The sequence below is a fragment of the Eurypyga helias genome, unplaced genomic scaffold (assembly GCF_000690775.1).
Source record: "Eurypyga helias isolate BGI_N326 unplaced genomic scaffold, ASM69077v1 scaffold9259, whole genome shotgun sequence".
NCBI lineage: Eukaryota > Metazoa > Chordata > Aves > Eurypygiformes > Eurypygidae > Eurypyga > Eurypyga helias.
The window spans coordinates 588-23,952 of NW_010270089.1; the positions used below are offsets into that span (position 1 = coordinate 588).

General features: G+C 39.6%; 1 protein-coding gene across 1 annotated transcript in view; it reads left to right on the plus strand.

Annotated features, from left to right (window-relative positions):
- Positions 1 to 906: 906 nt before the first annotated feature.
- DPP10 (dipeptidyl-peptidase 10 (non-functional)) overlaps positions 907 to 23,365 on the plus strand; it is a 30,358-nt gene continuing 7,899 nt past the window's right edge. The window contains exons 1-8 of the mRNA XM_010158311.1: positions 907 to 1,010; positions 2,499 to 2,546; positions 3,260 to 3,381; positions 7,249 to 7,296; positions 9,362 to 9,460; positions 9,569 to 9,638; positions 19,790 to 19,984; positions 21,618 to 21,672. Of these exons, the coding sequence (XP_010156613.1) occupies positions 907 to 1,010; positions 2,499 to 2,546; positions 3,260 to 3,381; positions 7,249 to 7,296; positions 9,362 to 9,460; positions 9,569 to 9,638; positions 19,790 to 19,984; positions 21,618 to 21,672 (741 nt within the window). The remainder of the gene's footprint in view (positions 1,011 to 2,498; positions 2,547 to 3,259; positions 3,382 to 7,248; positions 7,297 to 9,361; positions 9,461 to 9,568; positions 9,639 to 19,789; positions 19,985 to 21,617; positions 21,673 to 23,365) is intronic.

Below are 23,365 nucleotides of genomic sequence, written 5' to 3' on the forward strand. Positions count from 1 at the left end.
ACGAGCTGCTCACTTCAGGTTTCATTGTTTTTAATGTGTGCCTGATGAGGGCAGTCTGTGGCAGCTTCTAGACAGAGTTTGGTTTTACCTCAGGGCAGATCTGCAGCACATCCTGACGTTTCCTAACTCAGTTCCTGGTGTGTTGGCTGAGAAAACTGCTATCTTTTCTGTAAGAGAGGTTTTGAATTTCCCTAGTTATTTTCCTAGGCTCACACTGAGATACAGACAGTTTATGAGAAGGAGCAGAGAGTGCTTCCCAACTTGTAAGCATTTGATTCAGTTGCCAAAATCTGGATGCCACTCTGAGACTTTCCTTACGGACCCTGGATAAAGAGAGGCTTCTCCAGGGTGTGTGGTGGAGGAGGGCCTGCCAGGAGGTTTAGGTCCTGTGAACTTCTATGTCGTGAGTTTGTGCGGTGCATTTCTTGTAGAGGCTTGCCTGCCTTCCGGGATGGGGGTGGTGTTAGTGTCCTGTCTTGGTGCAGCATCTCTGCGTTAATCTCGGCTCAGTACAACCATGTGATAAATGTGAAAGTTTGGTGACCATACTGGTGCGGAGTTTTGGGTACAGGGGTCTGAGTTAGATTCCCCTGCTGTGCCCCTGTAAAAGAAAAGAAACACTAAGAGAAACAAAACATGGAGTCTAGGACTTGTATTGGCTGCTGGCACATGGGCAACGGCAAGAAAAGTTGTGATGGAAACTGAGATGCTTTGAATAACTTTGCAAAGTTTGTCTGTGGGAGGGAAAGGGTACTTGAAGTTCAGGCCTGTCAAAATGCAAGGTTTGTGATTTGAAGATGTTATGTTGCGCATTAAAGTTTAAAAAGATGTAATCAGTAATGACATGCAGACAATCCTGCTAGGCAAAGAGAAATGTAACAAGTAAGGTGAAAGTTAATGTTTTCCATGTCTCTCCAGGCTAAAAGTGAGCAAATCAGTGTGAGACACCTAACATCAGGAAACTGGGAAGTTATCAAAATCCTGGCATATGATGAAAATACTCAGAAGATGTAAGCACTATTCTGTCTGTTTATGGAAATATCTGTTATCAAAGTGGAATCCATTTAACTGAAAATAGTGCATCTAAAATTAAGTAACAGTGTATCTTTCATTTTTGAGCATTACCATGAATTTTATACTCTAAAGTACATAAAATGCAGTTGTTGGACAATTTACCTGCCACTGTGTTATTGCATTTGTTTTTATGCAGAGGGAAAAGGAGCACACCATGACATCAGTTGACTCACTTTATTTTTAACTAATGAAATCAACACACAATGCATCAGCAATAACATTTTGGTGGCTCTTTCCTGGATTCCAGAATCTTCGTGCATCTTCTTTCATGCTTGCTTGGTTACTGCATGAGATCTCTGGACTTTGAGGATCTGATTCATCCTAAATTCAAATTATATAGAGCAGTTACCCAAACCCCTGATTTTCACCCTGATCACTGAGAGAGAAATCTTTCCAAAACCCATCTTAGCACTATAGTGGAAAGGAAGTGCAGGATATACTTGGTGATTTTTGGGAGCAGTAAAGAACTGGCACAAAACATCTGAAGGCTCCGCATAACTTCAGTGGATCTTGGTTAGTCTTCATGTATATCTGCACACAGCTAAAAATAAACACATGTATCTAATTCAATTTTCTTTAAAATAAATGATATTTCAGCAAGGAAGGACCTTTCTGAGGCTGCAGTGATGCCCATCATCTCCAATGGTACTGGAGAAACACCCTTTATGACCAGCACTTCCATGGGTTTTGAAAATATATCCATGGAGAATTCCTTGATACATACCCAAAGCTCAGATGAAAAATAAGGTCTGGATGCACTCAGCTTGCAGAGAGGTGGCAGACTGCATGTAGGTTGTCTCAGCCACCTTGGAGACAACCTTCCTTACTCTCCTTCTGCCTCTCAGGCAGAAACTTTGTGGGATCACACGAAGGACTTGTCTTGATATTCTTGCAGCAGCTCTACTAAGCCTCTTTCTACCCACACAACCTTGTCTGTAAACCATTGCCTAGGATGCTAGCTTCCACCTCTAGACAGAAGTTGTTCTGCTGCTCAAAAAGGCTTTCAGGTATCATGAGACCTATTGCAATTTATGATATAATTTCACTGTGACCTTTTTCTACTCCTTGGGTTTATATTGCAAACTCTTGTAATGAAGGAGAAACTTTCTCTTCTGTATTTGTAATATGCAGAAAGGGCTTCTGGTTGCTACTGGATCTTCTGAGTTAAACAGAAGCCAAGAAATACTGTATTCATGACTGTTTTAAGATGAATTAATATAGCATCTAAAATAGCTCCTCTGTATACTGGGTCTGAGTTTAATCATGGAGTTTAGGTTTGTGTATAAAGTATTTGATCTTCATGTATATTTGGGGGGTTTTCATTTTTAAAAAAGTTATTTATGATGTCTCTCACTTCTCTAAACACCACCTAGATCAGACAGTTTGCCAAACTGAGTTTAACTTTGTTCATCTTTTGGGCACAGTTATTTCTTAAGCACTGAAGAATCCCCAAGAGGAAGACAGCTACATAGGTAAGAGGGACATGAGGCTGTGTTAACAGCTTCCTTCTCACAAGCCATAAGTGCTATGATGACTTTTTGTGAGCTTAGTTCTGGCTTTGGGGCTTGTGTAATCATTTATATTATGCAAAAATTAGTACACTACAGCTGTGACAAGGAAAGAATTACAGTTGTTTTTCAAAACTATAAATGCCAATGATATTTTACATTTTTTTAAGGATGAAAAAGATTTTAACACAAAATGTTTTTACCACTTATGTCTTCACTAGTCCTCTATAAACATCTAAAAAGCTACACCTAAATGCAAGCATGTAATATGTCTGTATTTTAAAAAGTAGTAAAAATCTGCTAAATAAAAATAATATTGATGGGATCTAATCGTGTGGGCAAAGCCCCTCCTCCTTACACAAACCTCAGTGCTTAAATCTGAAGTTAACGAGGTGTTTGATGGTGTCCTGCTAACGTCGTTACCCCGCAGCACTGCTGGTTATTGGAACTGCAGTTCTGCTTTCGGCAGGTTTTGGATCATGTCCACATTGCCCAGTTCACAGAACAGTAGTCCACTGAGTCATCTGAAAACAGTGTGCATCAAGCACAAAACAAGACGGTGGTATTTTGGCAAGTTTAGGGACTGAAAAAATTTTATCAACTCTGAGGAGCTAATTCTTGGTTTATTGTATTTTATTCCAAGACACAAACTGTTTCTGATCCATTTTTTTCCCCAGTGTATCAACAGTGGGATCATTGAATCGTCACTGTCTCTCGTGCAACTTCTTGAAAGACCAGTGCTCGTACTTCAGTGCAAAGTTTAGCCCCATGAATAGGCATTTTTTACTGCACTGTAAAGGTAAGTCAAAAGCACAGTGTGTAATAATACTGTGTTTGCTTCTGAATTAATGTATTCCCTTGAGAAGGGCATTAGGCTGCAGTCTAACATTTAGCTCAGTAGTGGATTACTCCAAGTTCTCTACAGAGCTTACTGCAAGACTGTAAGTAAAGATGTTCTGTATAAAAGCTAAATAACAAGAGCTGTCAGCTGGCTGCTCCAGTCCTAACTCTTCAGTCTTAGTAAAGGACACTGACTTATAAATTTACCCTGAATAAAAAACCTTCACAAAAGAATGTGGAATTCATAGTGATGATACTGTGGTTCGTAACGGCTTTATTACAGTAATTATTGTGATTGGTCATGTGCAACTATACCTAGTTAAAAAACGAGGGCCTGCTATCTGCAACACTGTGTCTGTATGTGTGTATGAATGTATGGGTGTATCTGTACACACTCACCCATATATATTGTATATATATGTGTGTGCGTATCTACCCAAGAAATGGTATGGTTTAATCCACATAGACCAATCCTCGTTATCAGCAGAACTGCAATTATTAACCTTTAGCTTTTAATTGTTAGCTTCATTCCAGTAGCACTAAATGGCACCAGTTGTGTTCAGAGCTGGTATGTATAAACAGAAAATTAGAACCATCCCACACAGGCATTCATAACCTACACCCAGGAAGTAAACACTGATAAATAAGTAAGATTATAAGAACAGGGTCAGAAAAGCGTGAGACAATCAGTAATAAAGTGTATAGCTAGACCTGTTGACCTTGGAACTTGCAGTATTCTACAGGCAACCTTCTCCCAGTATTTTTATTCAACTAGCATCAGATTGAAAACAATAGAACACAGTTCATCTGAAATGCATGTGAATAGCCCATTCTATTTGCATGCTTTTTTCCTATTTCTTTTGCAACTGTACATTTTTTTTTCCCACAAAAATAAGATATCTGCCTGCTTGAGAATTGAATCTATTCAAACAATCAAACTATGAATATATATTGGCTAAAATAAGGTTGTGGTTGTTGGTTTGTTTTTTTTTTTTTTTCTTATGGAAGTTCACCTATAATACATAGCTGATTAGGAAAAAAAAGAATGCACCAGCTCTGTGGTTTATACATGGTTAAAGCTGCAGCAGAAGTTATGGAGCTAATACTGAGACCCTTATCTGAGTAAAGGCTGCACTGGTAATGAGCTCCTTGTGATTTAAGGAGGGTTTTCCCTTGTGCTTGACATGGTCCCTATGGGGAAAGTCTCAGATTCCTGCAAGAGGGAAGGTTGGTAAATTGGGAAGTTTTTTCCCTGAATCAGCAGTGTGGGCCCAAAACATAGCCTCTTGTTGCTATTTTAGCAAACTATATTCAGCCTGTAATTTTATATAAAATAGAAATATGTGGATGCCAGTAGGAGGTTGTATGTGAAATTGCTCACAAGTTCGTGGCTTTCACTGACTTCAGAGATGGCAGGTCTGTGTTTGAGCTGGTAAGACTGTAGATCAGCCCCCCAGGATTTGACCTACACTCCACTGAGTTGCAGCCAGCACACTGCCCTAAGCTGCAGGTGTTGGGCAGGGATGATAGAAAACAGGCATTAAGTTTTCTTACCTCTAACATTAATGTGTAGTTGTCAACTTGGGGTTATTCAGAGGTGCTGTCTTGTGTTTTGTCAGAGCTTGACAATTACAGCAGCAGTGTGGCCCCCATGTACTGCTGCAGCTCTGTGAATTGTCATGTGGGGCGGATATTTGGCAGTATCAAAGTTGATGGCAGCATCCTCACAGAGCAGGTATTAAAACTCTTCTGCAGGGAGTTGTTTGTAAGAGTACGAGGTGAAGCGCTTCAAGGAGACAGATGACACCACACCTACATGCGTACACACTTGTTTTCCAACAACAAAAAACCTGACTCAATTGTTACAAAAGCAATTTGCCCAGAGAAATCCTTGGGGGACTCTGGACTGGTTTGATCTGTACAAGTTTCAACTCTTCCACCTCCTGTTTACCCGTGAGCACCTTTATGAGGATAGTTTTTCCTCCTTAGTTACCCTCAGCCAGGAGATCTGTCTCAGTGTAACAGCTGTATCCATCTCCAGAGACTCTCCTGAGTGAGGTGTTATTTCTAGCCTGGTAGAGGGAGGACCGGCTTTACAGCCTCTCAGTTTTGGCAAGCGTGTCCTTTACACTTATTTTCCACACTGCCTGCGGATTTTTCCCTTAGGACTTCATAAACACTCACAAATGTTAATCTCTCCACTCAAATCCGATACTTCACAAAGGGAGTAATTGTTTTTCCCATTTTATGCAGCAGGAAGTGAGTTGTGGATTTAGTGTTAGTTGTAGGAAGTCTGTGGGAAATCCAGGTGCTGTGCTTCGTTCTGATGAGCTGTAACACAGCGCCTGTAACACAAGTCTGTCTTTCTCTTTTTCTGATCAGTTTTTCAACCTACTATAATCTGCCTTTTTTAAAATCTGTCATCGTCCTTCCATCTTTCAGTACAATAAATAGAGCTGGCCTGGAAAATGCAAATGCTTTCATGTCCAAAAACCGTCTGTCTTAAATCAGAATTCAAAGCAAAATGACAAATTTGGAAGTAAAAAGAGATGGAAAAACAAAACAAAGAAAAAGAGACATCTGAAGAAATTACCTTTTGAAGAGCTAAGGCAGAAAGCTCTGATTTGTCAGCAAGCTACCTGTAAGACTTTCGTCAATAGTCTCCCTTGAGGCAGAGAATGAAATTGATCAAAATCTTCAGTGGAGACTGTCAGAGGCTGTGAATGGCATCATGCTATTTATTTCAGGTATTTAAGTTTCCCTAGGCTCATGCCATAATTAATTGAGAGAGACAACCTCCTCAGCATGAGTCAAAACACATAAATTAAGCTCTGTCTCTGATCTGCTCTCAAAGGGAATATTTTTTTCTCAAAAAAAAGAGGAGCCTGAACTCCTAATTTCAGAGGGTCCATGCCTTCATCTGCCATGGGGTCCTCAGGGGCTTTTCTGCATCATCTTTCCTAGCCCAATAGTGACTGACTGCCTGTAATTCAAACTCGTCAAACAAAGTTAAAACCGTTTCCCATGTACAAATTCCATGTTGGGGATGCAGAAAAAAACCATTCTCTTTTGCAAGTTTACACTAGTGGGAGTCCTCAGAGCAGAGGTAACGATCTCGGCTAAACCTGTGGGTATGCTGAATGTTTGGTCACCCCAGTTTCACGTGCCATCTTGTGTGTTTGCACAGTACTTACTGATGTGAAAAACTATTCTTGGTGCTTTTAGTTTCTCAGTGGTACAGTAAAAATATAGTATCTGACATCACCATGAAATAAGATTAGATTACTTTACACCTATGTTTAATGGTGATGCTTTTGGTCTTCCAGAGCTGAGGTACTAAAGGAGCTTCTTAAACAGATGAGTAAGTGAAATATCTGAAAATTTTTCAACACCTCTGTAGCTTTTCCACAGAAAATGTGACTATTATCATTAATTCACTTCCCAGTCAACCTAAAGTTACTGTTTCTGAATGTCAAACTGCTATATTTTAGATAGTGCTGTTAAGTGCCTCTGTAATATTTTTTGTTCTCAGCTTCTAGCTAACACATGGAGATTTAAAAAGAATCTCCTTGTAGGTGCAGGGGTCTAGACTGCTTGCTGAACAGGCAGAAAGCAGTCTCCATTTCACACTTCGGTAGTGTAGTCTAACCTGTCTCCTTCCCAGGCGACATCAGTGGAGTTACTGCTGTGTTTGAAGGGAGGCACGTATACGGAGCTTCCAGGATCTGACCTTACGTGGTCACTGGTGTTCTCATTCGTTGTTGACCGAAATATGGAGTAGTGATGACCCTACACTTTTTCTGCTTTTCTTCTCCCCTCAAAACAGGGCCTGGCGTTCCAGTTGTTAGCGTGCACAGTACAAGTAATACTGCAAGTGAGTATTCCTTACGGAATAGGTTTATTTTATTGTCCTTGATTGTTCTGGGGAGTGTGGGGAAGGGAAAAGGGAGTTACAAATCAATGAAAACAGGTAGATGGCTCATTCATATAAAGTTCTATTAATTAACTTTTAGCAACATCCACATCTGCAAGTGATAAGAAAAGAAGTTAATCAAATGACTAAAACTTTCCCAGGCTTTTCGGATATGTTTTATGCAAAGTGCATATAATTCATCCTTTGTTTACACTTCAGTTAATTAGATGGCAGGTTGGTCTTCATCCGTTTCCCTTTCTAAGTAAAATATGCTGCCATTATAATACACCTTCTGTATTTTTAGAGATGTTGTTCAAGTTACCATCCAATTATCTTGAAGTAAGGTACAGTCTTTGGGCAATTGATCATAAAATCTGACCTACATACAATGAACTTAGTCATTCTCTTACATTTCTCAAATCAGAGCAGCTCTACTGACATTTTCAGTGGTGACAAATCCAAGAAAAAAGGCTTTTTTAGGAGGGTGTACAATACCTCTAATTTTCAAGTTTTCCTCATTGCTTTCTGTATATTGACACTCAATCTGTTGCTGTTTCCTGGCTGCTTTGTAATGGAAGTGTCCTTGAACAGCAGAATTTTCCTCACTGAGGTATTTCTCCGGTGTAGTAGAGGTAACAGCCCTACTACCTCAAACTCCACTGTGGCTGCATGTAGCATGAAGGTGGCTTAGAGGAAAGGGGACATCTGTCCATTCAGAACCATGAAACCAATCCTTATCTACTCTAATTTCATTCAATAGATTATCCCTGAAATTTTTCCCCAGAATAGAAAAGTCCTGAATTGTACTTATCTGCATCCCTTTTGTCATGGGCTATTCAGCCTTAGCAGTGGACCTAACATTGCATGATGAAGTAGCATACTGATCAGTAGTATCATGCTACCAAGTGTTAATTAATGTTTGCACTTTGGCTTCCTTTTTTCCCTTTTCATTTTTTTTTTAATGTCGCTGTTGGTATTTGCGAAGCCGCGAGAGCACCAAAGGGAGGGAGTTTTATTCAGCTCAGTAAGGGGTAGCTATTACTGCCCAAAGTAAATTCAAGACTCAGTTCAGTGAAGGTAGACTTTTGCTCTTTATTACTTGTGTCTCAAATACAGTTGATAGTGAATTATTGTAAAACAGATTTATGTACAGCACCTTAGAGGAAAACAAAGCAAGTCAGGATAGAGGGACACTGTTTATTGTAACAACAAGAAACCAAATAATAAGAGCAATAATTTACCGTTAATGTTACAGTGCAAGATTAGATTATCCTCTTCAATTCATAAAAGAATGATTAAAGATTACTTCAATTATTCCATCCTCAGATTGTAATTGTACCATTTTGGTTTACTGCCCAGAACAAACATTCTCCTTAGACTATCTGGTTTGGCCCTAAGTGGAGGGTTTATTGTTTAATAAAAAATTCTATATTTTGGAGGCAAGATCAGTAATTTGAGTAAAAAAGAAAAGAAAAAAAGAAGATAACAAATTAATCATTCTTCTGTGGCAAAAGGATTGCTTCCAATCTGTCTGCAGCTTTAAACCGAACTGGAGTCTTGCTGCTGGCTGAAGTGCAGAGGACAGAGAAGGACACGCAGTGATCAAGTAGAGCTGTGCTGGTTAAATATTGACTTGGAATGTAAAGCTTGAAAAGGATGCCTGCTTGAGGCCTAGGATATTGCCCAGCAGACCACCCTTTCCCTGTAACAGCTGCCGTTGGTATTTGTCAGGGATACTAGTATTCATGTTGTTCGTCAGCAATTTCATTGTTAGTGGGTAACGAAAACAAAGCGTACCACAGCTAGGAAATGGAATAGATGTATATTTGAATTAAGCTGATTGCTGAGTTCCTCAATTGCAAAGCAGTTACATAATTTAAAGAAGTATTTACAGTAGGAATTCATTTACAAGATTTATCATTGTGCATTTGTCTCTCTTTCTTTAAAATTTTTCTGAATCTTGATTAATCTGTGATGTGATGAGTCTCCATACCTTTCAACTTGCTTTTCTTCCTGTTTTCAACAGAGTTTTATATTTTGGAAAACAATGCTGTGCTGAAAGAAGCTGTTTTTAAGAAAAAGAATTCCAGGACCGAAATTAAAATGCTTCACATTGAGGATTACGGTAAATTTGGCAAAATAATATTTTAACAAACCCAAAGCTTTCTTGCATAGTTACTGTTTTTCATCTGTGTAACTACCAGCCTTTAATGTTTTGCTCTTTTCTTAAAAGAACTCCCTTTACAGTTGTCACTGCCAAAAGATTTCACGGACCGAAACCAGTATGCCCTTCTATTGCTAATGTAAGTATTTGTGTGGAGTCCCTCAAAATAATAAAGGAAGTATTTCATAGAAAACATGTAACTTAGTAATTTGTAAATGTTGGGGGGTTTTTGGTGGTTTTGTTTTGTGGTTTTGTTTTTTTGGTTGGTTTTTTTTTTTTTACCTTGTGTAGGAAAATTACCTGATGGATTTCAGTTGATAAATCAAAAGGCTTGTTCTCAGGAAAATTTTGTTATAGGTGCTATCTGGTAGATGCCTGGGGTTTGTTGAGCTTGTCAAACTTAGCTCTGCTTCGTTGTACTTTTATGTACATGAGTCACTGGCCCTTCTGATGGTGTGGCTGTAAGTAATCCTGCAGTCTTTCCTGGACCTTTACTGATCCCTACCCACAGAGCATCTCCTTCAGAGCATGTGCTCCTTTTTTTTCCCCTTTTTATCCCCCATAGAAATGGGTAGAGCTTCTAACAGGAGCTCAGTTAAGATGCATAAAGCAAAACTGCTTTTAGGAACACTGGAGGGAAAAAAAAGTCCTTTTTGAGCATCAATGGCTGAAGGCATTACAGGCATGATCCAAAGTCTGTTGGTGTTCGTAGAAGACCTCTGTGGAGGGAAGGAGGTACTCTGGCACTGTTCTTTGTAAAAGAAGTAGTGTGTGTATTTCTTCCAGAGGCAGTCAGCCTTTAAGCTGCATGTCTACTGGATGCATAGCAGAGGAGGACATCAGTCATGAGCATCCCTGCAGCCTTCCGAGGAAAACAGGTGACGGCCAGCTCAGGGCATCATTTGTTGCTCTCCACCTGAGCTCAACATGGGTCTGCCATGGGTGTAGAGAGCTTTCCTGTTCCTACAGACCTTCTTCCAGTCTTGTTTCTAAGGCATTGATGTGAATTTCGCTCACAGAGGTGTAGGAGTGCAGTGATAATTACATGAAAATACCGATTTAGCTGAGCTGTATCACCTGGAGTAGACCTCCCCTTAGTGACAGCAGAGATCCTTGTTGAGGTATGTGTGGTCAAATGTACAAGCTTGAGCTGCAGAGCAATCCCAAATTCCTCTGCTCAGATCAGATCTTGGATAATAGGGCAAAGAGGCATGCCTCCGCTGAAGTCCCGTTTGTGTTTAGAATGCTGTTTTTCAGTTGTATTTATCTGCAGTTGTGGAGGCTCTCTGCTTTGAGTGGCTCATGAACACGTTTTTATTTTCTTGTGGAGTAACAGAACACATGGATTATTTTATGTTTTACAGTATTTTCTAGCATGGTCTTGAAGCATGATTGTATTTTAAGCAGCTCTTTTAAGTGTGCCAAAGGTAAACTGACTGTGAATTGTCATGAGGGGCATTACATCGAGTTGCAAACTCTTGCGCTTGTTCTTTTTCCTGAGAGTAAGGAAACACTAAGGTGCTAGCAGTGTAATGCTTTCCTTTTTAAGTATCCTAGTAAATATGTAATCTGACATATACTGTAACAGTCGAACATGAGGTTATACATTCATGTAGAACCTAGAGAAGAAAGGAAGGAAAGAATCAGAAACCTGGAGTAGGCCAAGGCCAAAAATGACAGGTAAAGGGAAAAAAGATAAGGAAATACTCTTCAGAAATTGTTTCAGATATCAGGAGTTTAAGTAACTGAGAACAGTATTGAGGCAGGGTCTGAATTTGAACTTAGCAAAGTTGTCAGTACCCAGTGAGTGAATCATGTGGCCAAATCGTAGAATCACAGAATGGTTTGGCTTGGAAGGGACCTTAAAGACCACCTAGCTCCAACCCCCCTGCCATGGGCAGGGACACCTTCCACTGGGTCAGGTTGCTCAAAGCATCATAATCTAGGGATATGTTTTATAGTTGGTTGTTTGTTTGGTTGGTTTGGTGTTTCTCTAGGGATATGTTTTATAGTTGTTTGTTTGGTTGGTTTGGTGTTTTTGTTTTTTTTTTAATGATGTATATGTGGGATAAAAAGGAAATTCATCCACTTATGAATACAAATTGTGGTATCTACTTCTATGATATGGAGTCTTTGCTCCTTTTTACTCAAATCCTTCCCTTTGCAATACTGAATTCTCAGTGTTGGCTTTAATGAGTTATTTTTAGAAAAACCTATACACTAATGAACATATGAAGCCGAAAATGTGAAATCTGTCCTGGCTCATGTGGCGTGGCATGTGTTGTGTCCTCCTCCCTCCTAGATGGGAAAAGTTACATTTCTTCAGCAGCTTTTTACAGATTTTAAACTGAGGTTGCCAGCAATCCTTTTTCGCATTAAAGATGTCCCCAAATGAGAGATAAAACTGAACGCTGTCATTGAAGTTATGGGAGATTCCCTTGTGGGATGATTATTTGAGCCTAATAAATTCTGCCTAGCTCTTGAGAAAGAAGAATTCAAAGTCTGTGTGCATGCAGAGCGTAATTTGTTGACCCACACAACTCCAAATTGACATCTTAAGGTTTATTTCATTGTCAGAAGTACTACTTTCAGCAAAGGAAAAAGAAGTATTTAGGTTCAAGAAGAACACATAGCTTTTACAGGAAACACTGATTAGTTGCATCTATGGTGTCATTTCCCAGATATTTGACTTTCCTGAGTCCCAGGGTGGTTCTTTTGGGACTGATTGAGAAACACCCTGTTCCTGCTGCTAGAAGTGTTAGACAGGAACCGTATTAGTGGCTGCTAACAAGGGCTGCTTTTCATATTGTTCAGCTGCACCTACTTTACAGCTGTTGAAACTTTGAAAAAGAATGCTTATCAATGTTCTTGGTAAGAATGTTGGTTTGTCTATCCATTTTTGGAAAGGAGATCCTATATAACATGATCCATGCAACAGACACTTAAAAGTATATAAGGAAGAAAACATGTATCTGGAAAAGTGAAGTATTAGCAGATATGAAATGGCTTTTTCTTTCCATCTCAGTAGTGCTGCAATTTAACAGGGACTTCAAGAGATGGAGGAAAAGAAGGGAGGTGAGGAAGAGAGAGAGCTTAAATCTGAAATTCGCCTAGTATGTCTGCGTTGCAAATTAAGTGCTTTGTTAAGTGCATAAAAACTTCTAAGTATATGTGAGCTCCCAAGTGCGTATAGGCTTTCGCCCCTAAGGTGGAAGGTAAATATGCCATGTAAGATCTAACAGGCTCTGACTGTTTGGCTGCAGTGATTGCTTCAGAATCACTCCAAACCTCTGGTGAAGATTCATGTTCCCTGTCTCTTACATTTTGCCAGGATCTGGTTTGCCTGTGTGGTCTCATCTCTACCTGCAGAATTTTTGTGCTGGTGGATAGTTTCACTGACCAAAATAAAGTGTTTTTTTGATGGCAGAGGTTTATAATTTTGCTCTAAAATTTCATCAGCGGCGATTGCTTCTGTGTGGTGTTCATGTGCTCTTTGGGGCAACAGGGTTACAGAATTTGTAGATAGATAAAGGGGAGAAGGTTTGATATTATTTGTAACTTTTTTTTCAAGTCATTGAAAGCTAGTAGCCATTTCAATGGTGCACAACTATAATAAGGCTCCAGTATCCATGCAAGGATGCCTGCAGATAAATTTGAACTCCCAGCACATGGCACTCAGGTGTCTGAGTGTTAAGGCTGAATCCTGGAAGGGATTGTGGACCAGTGGATTCTGGTCCTGCTGTGAAACCTGGGTGTGAACTCAGTACGGCTCCAGTTAGATACAAGCTTAACTTAAGGGCCAGGTCCTGCATACCCTATAACCTTCCTCATAAGGATTTTGTGAAGATTTATCCATTAGCCTTTGCAAGGCATGCTGCAGTGTTCAAATAGAAGATTGCTGTGTTGCTGTGTTAAAATTCACATCCATCTGTACAGCTGGGCTACTTAACAGATAGGCCTCATGTAGAAACCAGTTATGTTGGCTAGCACTATTTTTCTTTCTAGAATTGTGATGCATAGGCCATAAAATGCTAAATAGATTGTAGCACTGTCCTTTCTTCCATTTGTTCTCCTAAACCACTAATGCATTTCACACTCAGTTTCCTTCTGATATAATACGTACAGTGTAGCTATAGATTAGAGAGGTGCACAGTAATTGCCTGAAAGAGTGATTATCATCTCTTTTCTATATAATTAAGATCAAAGTTTAAATTTCAGATACTTGATTTTCTCATTATGGTTCACCTTACTCATTAAAAAGTTGGAAGATACACTCCTTGGTAACACACAGGAAATGATTAACTGAAGACTCTGGCATTTAATCTGGATAATAAAATGAGAGGTGATAATCATTCTTTATTTTTTCTTGAACATAATTAACCTTATTCCTTCAAAATCTGTAGATAATGTATCTTAAATGTCAGCATTTATTATTTAAAGCCATTTCAATTTATCCAGTATGTAAGTGGATATTGTAAAACTGAATCAGTGGAGATATTGTTCTGATCTTTGAGAGGGAAAAAAAACCAACAGGCATTCTCCAAAGTAACAGTGAATTGTCGCCAAGAGGTTTCTGCTTGTTTGTTTGTTTACTTGTTTTCTTATATTTTGGTAATAAACAGGAATCACTTCACCTGTTACTGAAATGATGAAAGTTTTAGGCCTTGCAGAGGCAATCAAACCTGTTTATGCCTCCATTTAATACACTCTCGGGACTGATAGCAAGGTAAGACAGTAGGGTTGGAAGTGAAGAAATTTTTTACAGCTCCAGGAGTAACTCATTAAAAGACCAGAAGAAATGTAGAGAGGCATAATGCAAGGACTGGGAGATATTCGAGACCTGAGATACAGTAACACTTTGCGCATTAAGAGCTGTCTTGCGTACCTTTCATTTGTTGTAAAGGGTATTACTCGTTTTAACTGGCAGCTGTTGCAGGTGAAGGAACACTGCGTGGCTATATGGTGAGGTGTAAGATATGTAGTGGATTCCACTACTCTGATTGCAATATGCATGCAAGGGGGACATCCCCAAAGGTCTTTTTCTTTGGCCAGTTGTCCCTCTGTAAAACAGCTGCAAAGTTTTACTTTTTTTGGGATCCCTGAGTTGTGTGTGTGATTCACTAATTGCTTTGCAAACCATCCATTCTGTGTCTGTATTCATCCTGCCACTGCTAAGCGTGGCGGTATTTGACTGCTGTATTGTGTTTCTGCTACCCCAAAGTATCTTATGGAGAGTATTTTTTAATCTTTCAGATTTTCTTCCCTATTCTTTGAAATTTGTAATGTTTCTGATGGCCTAGGGGGAGAATTCATTTAGCTTAGGCTAAAAGAGGGATAGACTGGAGGCTTAGTCCGGCTGTTCATTTGCAGTAAGTGGTCCTGTGGTGGACCTGCTCACTCCCTTTCTCTTCAGTCAAAAGAGGCTTGGGGAATCCTTGAGCCAAGATCCATCCTCTTGCAGCCTCCCCTACCCCCACTTCCCCCTCAGCAGCACATATCTTACAATGTGAATAAAATGCTGACTTAATCTTTCTTAGAAAAATACCAGGGTAGATTCCAAACCACCTCCTTTTCTGATGATGCAGGACAATGTTGCATCTCTTGTGCTCAAAATGGCATTTTCAAAGTCTTCCACCTCAAGGTTTTCAAAAAGATATTTTAAGAATAACAGTTCCATTTTTTTGTACTATGCTGTCTACTTCAGTCCCGTATGTCACATGATTCTACCCCAGTAATGGAATCACTTCTGGTGAAATGTTTTAATTTGTTTGGCCGCATCTGCAGGAAGGAGTTGGAAGCACACTATCTGTTTTCAGTCTGCTACATCTAAACAGGGTATATGAACAGAGAGAAAATGTGGAATTTTCTGTCCTCAATGTTTGGAGCTTTTCAGATTCCCTTATTTTTGACCAGTAATGATGGGTGTGCTTGAAAGCTGATGCTTGTGAAAGAGAGATGCTCATGAAATCTGAAAATGAAGTAGGTTTTTCTATTACACCAGTTTTGCAAAATAGCGGCTTTCTTTCCCCACTCAGTTTCACCATAAGCAAAAGATTACTTTCATCAGTGATACTCCTTTGCATGAATTTTATCCTCTGAGTGGTAGTCTTTCTCACATATTTGCCATCAGGATATGCTGCATCAAACCCACTGCTTTGCAGAAGTAGGAAATGTACTGGAAATTAAGCAGTGATGATAGCACTTGCATGGCATGTATCGTTTGAAATTGTTTCCCCCCCTACTCGGTCAGCCCTGTAACTCCTAAAAATCCTATTTAACATCTTGCCACTTAGTTTTTAAATGGTGCAAAACCTGGAACAAATTTTGCTGCAGTCATGATAGCAGGGTGGCAGAGGAGTATTGCTCAGAGTACAGCAGCAACAGCCTCTCTGGTAACACTATATTATCCCCTGTGGGCTGTAACTCACGTCACAAATAGAGACTTTAGTTTAAGCTTTTGGTTATAAAATCTGAAAGAACAGATTCTTCTCTTTTCAGCAATATATGAACTTACGATGAGCTGCCCCTTTTTGCAGACAGTCTGAGATGTATGTGACTGCCTTGCAAGAAGCATACAAATTGCCCACTAAGGTCAGTGATATTGGGATATTATGGATGGCTTCTGTCTATTTAAATGGTACCTCAGTGGTGAACTTCAGCAGCATGCCCGAGTCGCCAGCAGCCACGGCGGGCTCATAATGCAAGCGTAGTCGCTGTCGGAGACACACGGTAGGCAGCGCTGAACCTTGAAAGTCAGGAGCAAACATAAAAAAGGGGAAGTGCACGTGCTGTCGCTTACAAGGAAAACCACATGAATCAGGAAGAATTAGGCATATTCTTCATTTGAATCATTCTGCTCTTGTAATTTGACTCTGGCAATGATGCTCCTTCAAGAACCCTCGAGGGATGTTGAAGAGCCTGTAGCTTTGCATCGCCCTTTTGATACCGGTGTCGATGTTGCTGTAGTCCTTTGGCTGGTCCATGGTTCCCTATGGCCATCCATAGTCAGGTGGGAAGAAGACTTCTGCGTTCGTATCGCTCCCAAGCATGAATGGCACAGACTTCCTTCCAGGCTTACTAGTGGGGTCAAGAAATAATTCTATGAAGAGCGTACCACTGAAGAATAGTTGATTATAATGAGGCTATAAGTAGTGCATAAAACAAACACCGCCATTTGAGAGAGCTGTAATCCCAGGACAAACTTCACAAATCAGGCGGTGTACCTGTGATTGCAGTGTAGTAACAAACTTGCTTTGTTACAGAGCCCTCAGGGTGATGTTCAGACTTACATGAAGGATTAATACATTGCAGAAGCCCAATTTAGAAGGTTAAAAGTGGGGCCTAAATGGTGCATAGAATATACGCTGTCTCTGTGGAGGACAGAAGCACACCTCAGGTAATCAGTATCATTTTATAGTAGCAGCTGAAGAGTAAAGAGATCTTTTAATGCTAATGGGAATTTTGACATGTACCTCAATGGAAATGGCCTTAAATGCCTGTCACAGACCACTTATATGGACATTCTTGAAATAAATTAGCCACTGCAAAATTGCTTATAGCAATACGTCAAACAACCCATCATGCAGCAGTGGAAGAGGCGTAGTGTTTAAAGTCTGAGCCTAAAAGTAGTCCAGCTATGCCCTCCAGAGAAGGAGCTTGGGAAAACATCACTTGTCAGTTCTCACCCACTGTGAATCTGGCTGAGGTTCCTTACTTAACAGAAGAAATTATCTGAGGGTATATCTTTCACTTAAAACCCATTTTGGTTTTAAGCACTTTCTGGTCTAGAGAAAGGCTTGAAAATGTAATGGTCTTCCCTATTCCCGAGTGCCTAGATATACAGCATATATATACACACCTGTGTATATATAACATCTATAAAACAAGTGCAAGCACTGTATTTGTTTTGTTCTTATGTTAGGTGGGAGGGAAGCAGGCTGACTTGTGACATTGTCATTTGTGTGGAGTGCATTAAACTATTGGAAAGATACCTAGACCAACAAGGATATTTGTCATGGTTTAACCCCTGCCAGCAACAAAGCACCACACAGCCACTCACTCACCTTCCCCCGTGGGATGGGGAAGAGAATCAGAGGAAAAGGCAAGAAAGCCCATGGGTTGAAATAAGAGTAATTTAGTAATTGAAAGTAATTGAAACAAAGATACTAATACGGCTAACAATACTAATAATATTAATATTACTACTAATAACATGTAATGAAAATACTACTAATAATAATAATTATATGTAATGAAAATAAGAGGGTGGGGAGAGGGCGGGTTGAAACGGCGGGTTAAAACAGTGGCCCATCCCCTGCTGCCCATTGCCCAGCCACTCCCCGAGCAGTGAGAGCCAGATCCTGAGAGCCAGACCCCCAGCCCACTCCCCCCAGTTTATATACTGCGCATGATGTTTGATGGCATGAAATGTCCCTTTGGTCAGTTTTGGTCAGCTGTCCAGGCTGTGACTCCTCTCAGCTTCCTGTAGAGAAGAAGCTGGGAACACAGGGGCAGTATCAGAAACTAGAAGATAGAAGCATTGCCTGGGAATTCTTCTCAGCACAAATCCAAAGCATAGCCCCATACTAGCTACGGCGAGGAAAATCAACTCTATCCCAACCAAAACCAGCACGATATTTCTGACTTATTATCTTATTATGGAAAGTTGGAAGAACTTTTAAAACAAATTATTACTGGTCTGTGGCTCCTACTATTGGAAGTAGTGGTAAAAGCTCTGTGAAAACATCCATGTCAATGCAGAGTGCTTCTGAAAACCTTGCTCTGTACAGTAAGCGTAAATTGAAAGAATTCTTCTGCTTCTGATCTTACTCTAAGTAATAATGATACTATACTTCTGAACTGTGTGTGTTCTACAGAGCTCACTTGACAGTATTTCCAAATTCGTTGCTCTGCGCTGTTAGAAGTTAGGGTAATTACAAATAAATTGGTTAAGCAAACAAGAAAATGCCCTTCCTCTTTTTTATTATAAAGCCAAGTATAAACTTGGTGCACATGACAGCAGTGAATCAAGCATAACATGTTGTGCCTGCGTCTATAACTAAGTAATCCTGATTTCAGTGCATGATATGGCAAGGACTTGAGTGGGTCTGACTGCATCTGAGAATACATGTACTCATCATATGCTTGCTAATTAACAGAGCAATTACCTTGAAGACGGTCTGTGTTATCCGCAGCCAAAAACACGTGTTGATTCAGCACCTTATTGCACTTGTAAGACAGTAGTTACTGTAGGAGATTTTTCTCTCTCTTTCCTCACCCCAGGTTTATATAAGTCTCTTTTGCAAAATAATAATTTCTGTCATCTTTCTCTCACTTTAGACAGGATATTCCCAAAGACACTGTCCAATCTAATTTCCATACAGCCAGCACAGACACTTTTACATTTTAATTTGCATTCAACTGGCAGGTGCAGCCTGTATAGAAGTATTTTGCATTTTGTATAACTTCATGGTAGCCTGCTCTCTTATTCTGTGTTTATCTTGGGGGGAAAAATAATGACAAGCTTCCCTTTTAAAACTGACATTTTATTTTCTTTGGAAGGAAAATAGTGTATTTGGCTTCAATGGGAAATGCTCATTGTTCCTCTAGAAACTGCATTCTCCCATTCTATTTCACCTTTTCTGCTGTAAACCCTTTTTTTTTTTTAGTCATAAAATAAACTTATCACTCCTGCCTGCATCCATTTCTTGCTATGAATTTGGATGGAGAAAATATAATTTTCTCCAAAGTGTACTTTAGTCTTCTTTGTACCCTATTTCAAAAAATACTTTAAGGGATGCAATAATGCAATTTTTTTTTTCCTGAGGTGACATCCTTCTTAATAGTGTTATATATCTAACAAAATCATAATCAGGGTACTCCATGGATTTTCCTTTTTGTCTGTTTTAGTGTGACTTAACAAATTCTACATGAGCCTTCTCACAACTGAGGTAGCCATTAGTGATCATGGTTTTTTGTTGTTGTTGTTCACTTTATTAATCTATGAGTAGCGCTACATGCTGTAGTTTTCTGTTTCTTTCTATAAAGTATGTTCAGGTATTGGCAACGCTGCAACATAGTGATGAAGTTAAAGAAATCATTTTGCTTACTGTTACTGCAGGGATACCAGGAGTAGGTAATGTGATGGTATTGATGGAAGTGACAATAATTCAACAGGATTGCATAACCGACTGAACTCTGCCATCTAGGTTAAACAAAATAGCGGAGAACGGCAAAGTGCATCACATTGTCAATAGTCTTCGTTTGTGTCTGGTGTGTTGGTATTTGCAGTGATGAAGCTCCAGGCAGCCAGTTGGTTACAGATAAGTTTCACATTGACTGGGACTCAGTGCTTGTCAACTCTGATAATGTCATCGTAGCTCGGTTTGATGGCAGAGGGAGTGGATTTCAAGGCCTCAAGATTCTACAGGAGGTCCACCGATGCTTGGGATCTGTGGAAGTGAAGGACCAAATAGCAGCCGTAGAGTACGTATGTGCAAACTTTTTCTCCTTTTACCCTGCTTCCACTTTGATGAATGAGCGTTTTTAACTCAAACTGCCCAGAGTGTTTTCTTTGCATAGTGAATACCACTAATGTTTATTTTTTAATGCAGTTGCAAATTTTGAAACGATAATATTTTCATTACAAACAGCAAATTAAAGATCAAAGAGGTGTTTGCTTTTTGTTTTGGTGCTTCTCTTTGATAAAGCTGGCCTTCCTTGTGTAGTCAGAATACGCCAGCTGAGCTAATTCGTATTTGTCTATATTCTTTAGGAAAATCTCTTGCAGTGCACATTTTAATGTTTAACTGCATTTGTGTTACAGTATTTTAGGCATATCCAATAGGATTCTGCTCTCATTTTCCCCACAGCATTCTGGAATAATTGCACAAAGCAAATGGGAGTTACTGCGGTGTAAATGAGAACAAAGTTTAGGCAAATGCCTGTTATTTCTCATTTACATCATCATTCTTAGACTGATACAAAAGCACCAGCTGCAGAAAAGAGTTAATTTCCATCTTTGGAGTGATCATACATGGCGTTGACAACACTCTCTATTCAGGGTGTATCATTCTTAGACTGTTACAAAAGCAACAGCTGCAGAAAAGAGTAATAATACATGGTGTTGACAACACTCTCTATTCAGGGTGCACATGTCAAAATGGCTAATATCAAGGTCTGGATAGACTTCACCTAGGGGTTCTCAAGGAAAGACAGATTTTTAAGGTTGATGATGCTTGAGTCATCTCAGGAGTAGGCAACTGTCTCTGACATGGCATACCTGGGCAGTCGGGCTCCTAGTGTTCTTGTTGGTCAGGAATGGGTGACATGGAGCAGAGCAATTCAAGGTGACCCTTGTGAAAGGGCCATCAGAAGCAGACCATATACTGTGCTCTTAGAGATGGGCTCTCTGCTCAAACACCAAGGTGTTTTAGGCTAAATTACATCTGGCCTCTTTCTGGATGCACAGCATGGGGAAAAAGGGAGGGTGACCTTGGCTGAGAGGAGGTACTGAGACTGGTTTTCCCTCCTCAAAAGCAGTTGGATTTTGCCCTCAGATTACTGTGGTTTTTTTGTATAAAATTAACCATTGCTGATTAATAACTGTGATGAGAAATTTTATTATTTGGGTAATTATCCAGATTAAGAAACTTGCATTCATCTTACCTTCTTTTAGCTGTCGAAAACCTAGGCACCTGGTCAAAGCCAGTCAACTAAGCTCCAGTCAGTGCAAAATCCTGGTATTTCTAGAGGGTGATTCTCCTGAGGCTGAAAGACATTTCCAGCATGGGTGGGAAAGAACTGCTGTTTGAGGGTCTCTCTCTTCTCTCCTTTATCTGAAAAGCAGATGTAAATGGGCAATTTAGACAATATGCTCAATTTTTGATATGTGAAGTTAGGGGAGATGAGCCCAACACCAACTGCTTACCTTATAGAGAAAGAATCAGAAGAAAGTCACATTTCCCAGTGCAATAAGACTTCTGTTGGTGTAATTTGTTCTTCTATCTGCATGTATGACAGTACTTTACTGTATGAATAATTTTCTTTACATTCTAGGTGCAACAAGTAAAGTGCATCATTTTGCTTTACCAAATTAAAAAAATTATTTTTCTTGCAGATCACTGTTGAAACAGCCCTTCATTGATCCTAAGAGGCTGAGTATATTTGGAAAGGTACTGTGCAAAACCAGCAGGATGTTTCATCATGATTCTTTCAGAAAATATCATTAGTTCATAAACAAATATATTTATTTTCCTAAGACATTTTCAGTTATTAAGAAGGGGGAAAAAACCTTCCAGAATTTAGTCTAGTTCTGTATATTAATTTGTTTCTCAGAATGAATATTTGAGATCAATCAGATGAGTTTTATGGCATGGCAGTATTTGTATTTCAGAGTCTGCAGGAGAAAGTACTGGTTAAAAAACATCCGCTTCCTTTAGAAATCTTTAATATGGGCTTAGGTTTTGTGAAAGCTTGTTTCTTACACTTTTACATTTGGGCTGCAGTTGAATTCACAATGGCCTTCTAATACAACTTTTATATCTGAATGTCTTACTGACTCCTGAAGTTAGCTGAGTTACAACCCTGTGGTACTGCCAACAGCTTCCTTTCTGTGCCTTCTGCTAGAAATCTTGCTGTTGCTGTTTTGTCAGTTGGCTTCACTGTGTGGCATATTGTTGCCTCTAGCATGAAATAGCACAGGGCAAAGGCTTAACCTTTAGTAACAAACTAAATAGCATTTTACTGCTGTCTGATAAAAACCCAGCAATTAGAAACACACCATAATTGCTGCTTCCTTTATGAACTAGCATATGCAACCATTTTTCTTTAAAAGTGTTTTCTTAAAAATGTTGTTTGTACCTTTGACCTCAACGCAACAACAAACCATGGTTGAATACCTAGACAAACCCCCTAATCATCAGTTATACGAGCAGCATGCATTCCACTATGAAACCCCTTAGTTCCCATCCCCATTCTGCTACTGGCTTGTTTCATGGCTTCGGGCATGGCATTAACCTGCGTGTGTCAGTCTGAATGCAACGTATTTCCCTCCTGCATGGTATAATTTTGTGGGCTTATTAATCTTTGTGTAGTCAAAATGAGGTACTATTATTAGTGTTCCACATGAATGTGCCTGTCCTCAAAGATATGAGCTCCTGCCACATGCCTTGAGCTAAAGAAACTATCATTGCACGGGTGACAGTGGTGCTGAAAACAGTATTTGGTTTGTAGGACAGGAGCCAGAGATTTTTCAGCCGAGGATGTCGTAGGGCTGATTCCATCCAGCAGATGAGCGTGACATACATTTCTATTCAGGTTTTAGTGCCTGTTACCAGTGTATGTGAAAGTACACATGCATATGAGCATCTGCATTTCTCCCTATCCTCTTCTCACAAATGATTGAAAATGTTATTTCTGAAATGAAATCACTAAGCACCCCAAATTGCTCACTTGTTTCTGACTTCAGAAATACTTTTCTTTGTTACTTGAAATTTTCCACTTGTTTTCTGTAGGAGATTCAGCAGTATTCTATGATTCTGTGATTCTATGATCTTGTTTCCTACCAATGACGTGATGAGACTGTTACCATAGAGCATTCATGGTATACACATCTGCCGAAGACTACCCCAAAATGTTTTGTCTTTCACTAAATATTATTGGTGATGGTGTTCCCGTGTTTGTTTTCTGAAAGATAGAAGAATGAAAAGTAGAAATGTGGGGAAGTAAAGAGCAAAAACTGGGAAATTCAATAAGTTTCAGCGCTGCTTTGAATTCAGGGCCATTTACCAAGTTAACCTCTCACAATTGTTTTCTACCGTCAAACAAAAATTCATAAAATTTAAAAGTCAGTTTTAGAATTAGGAA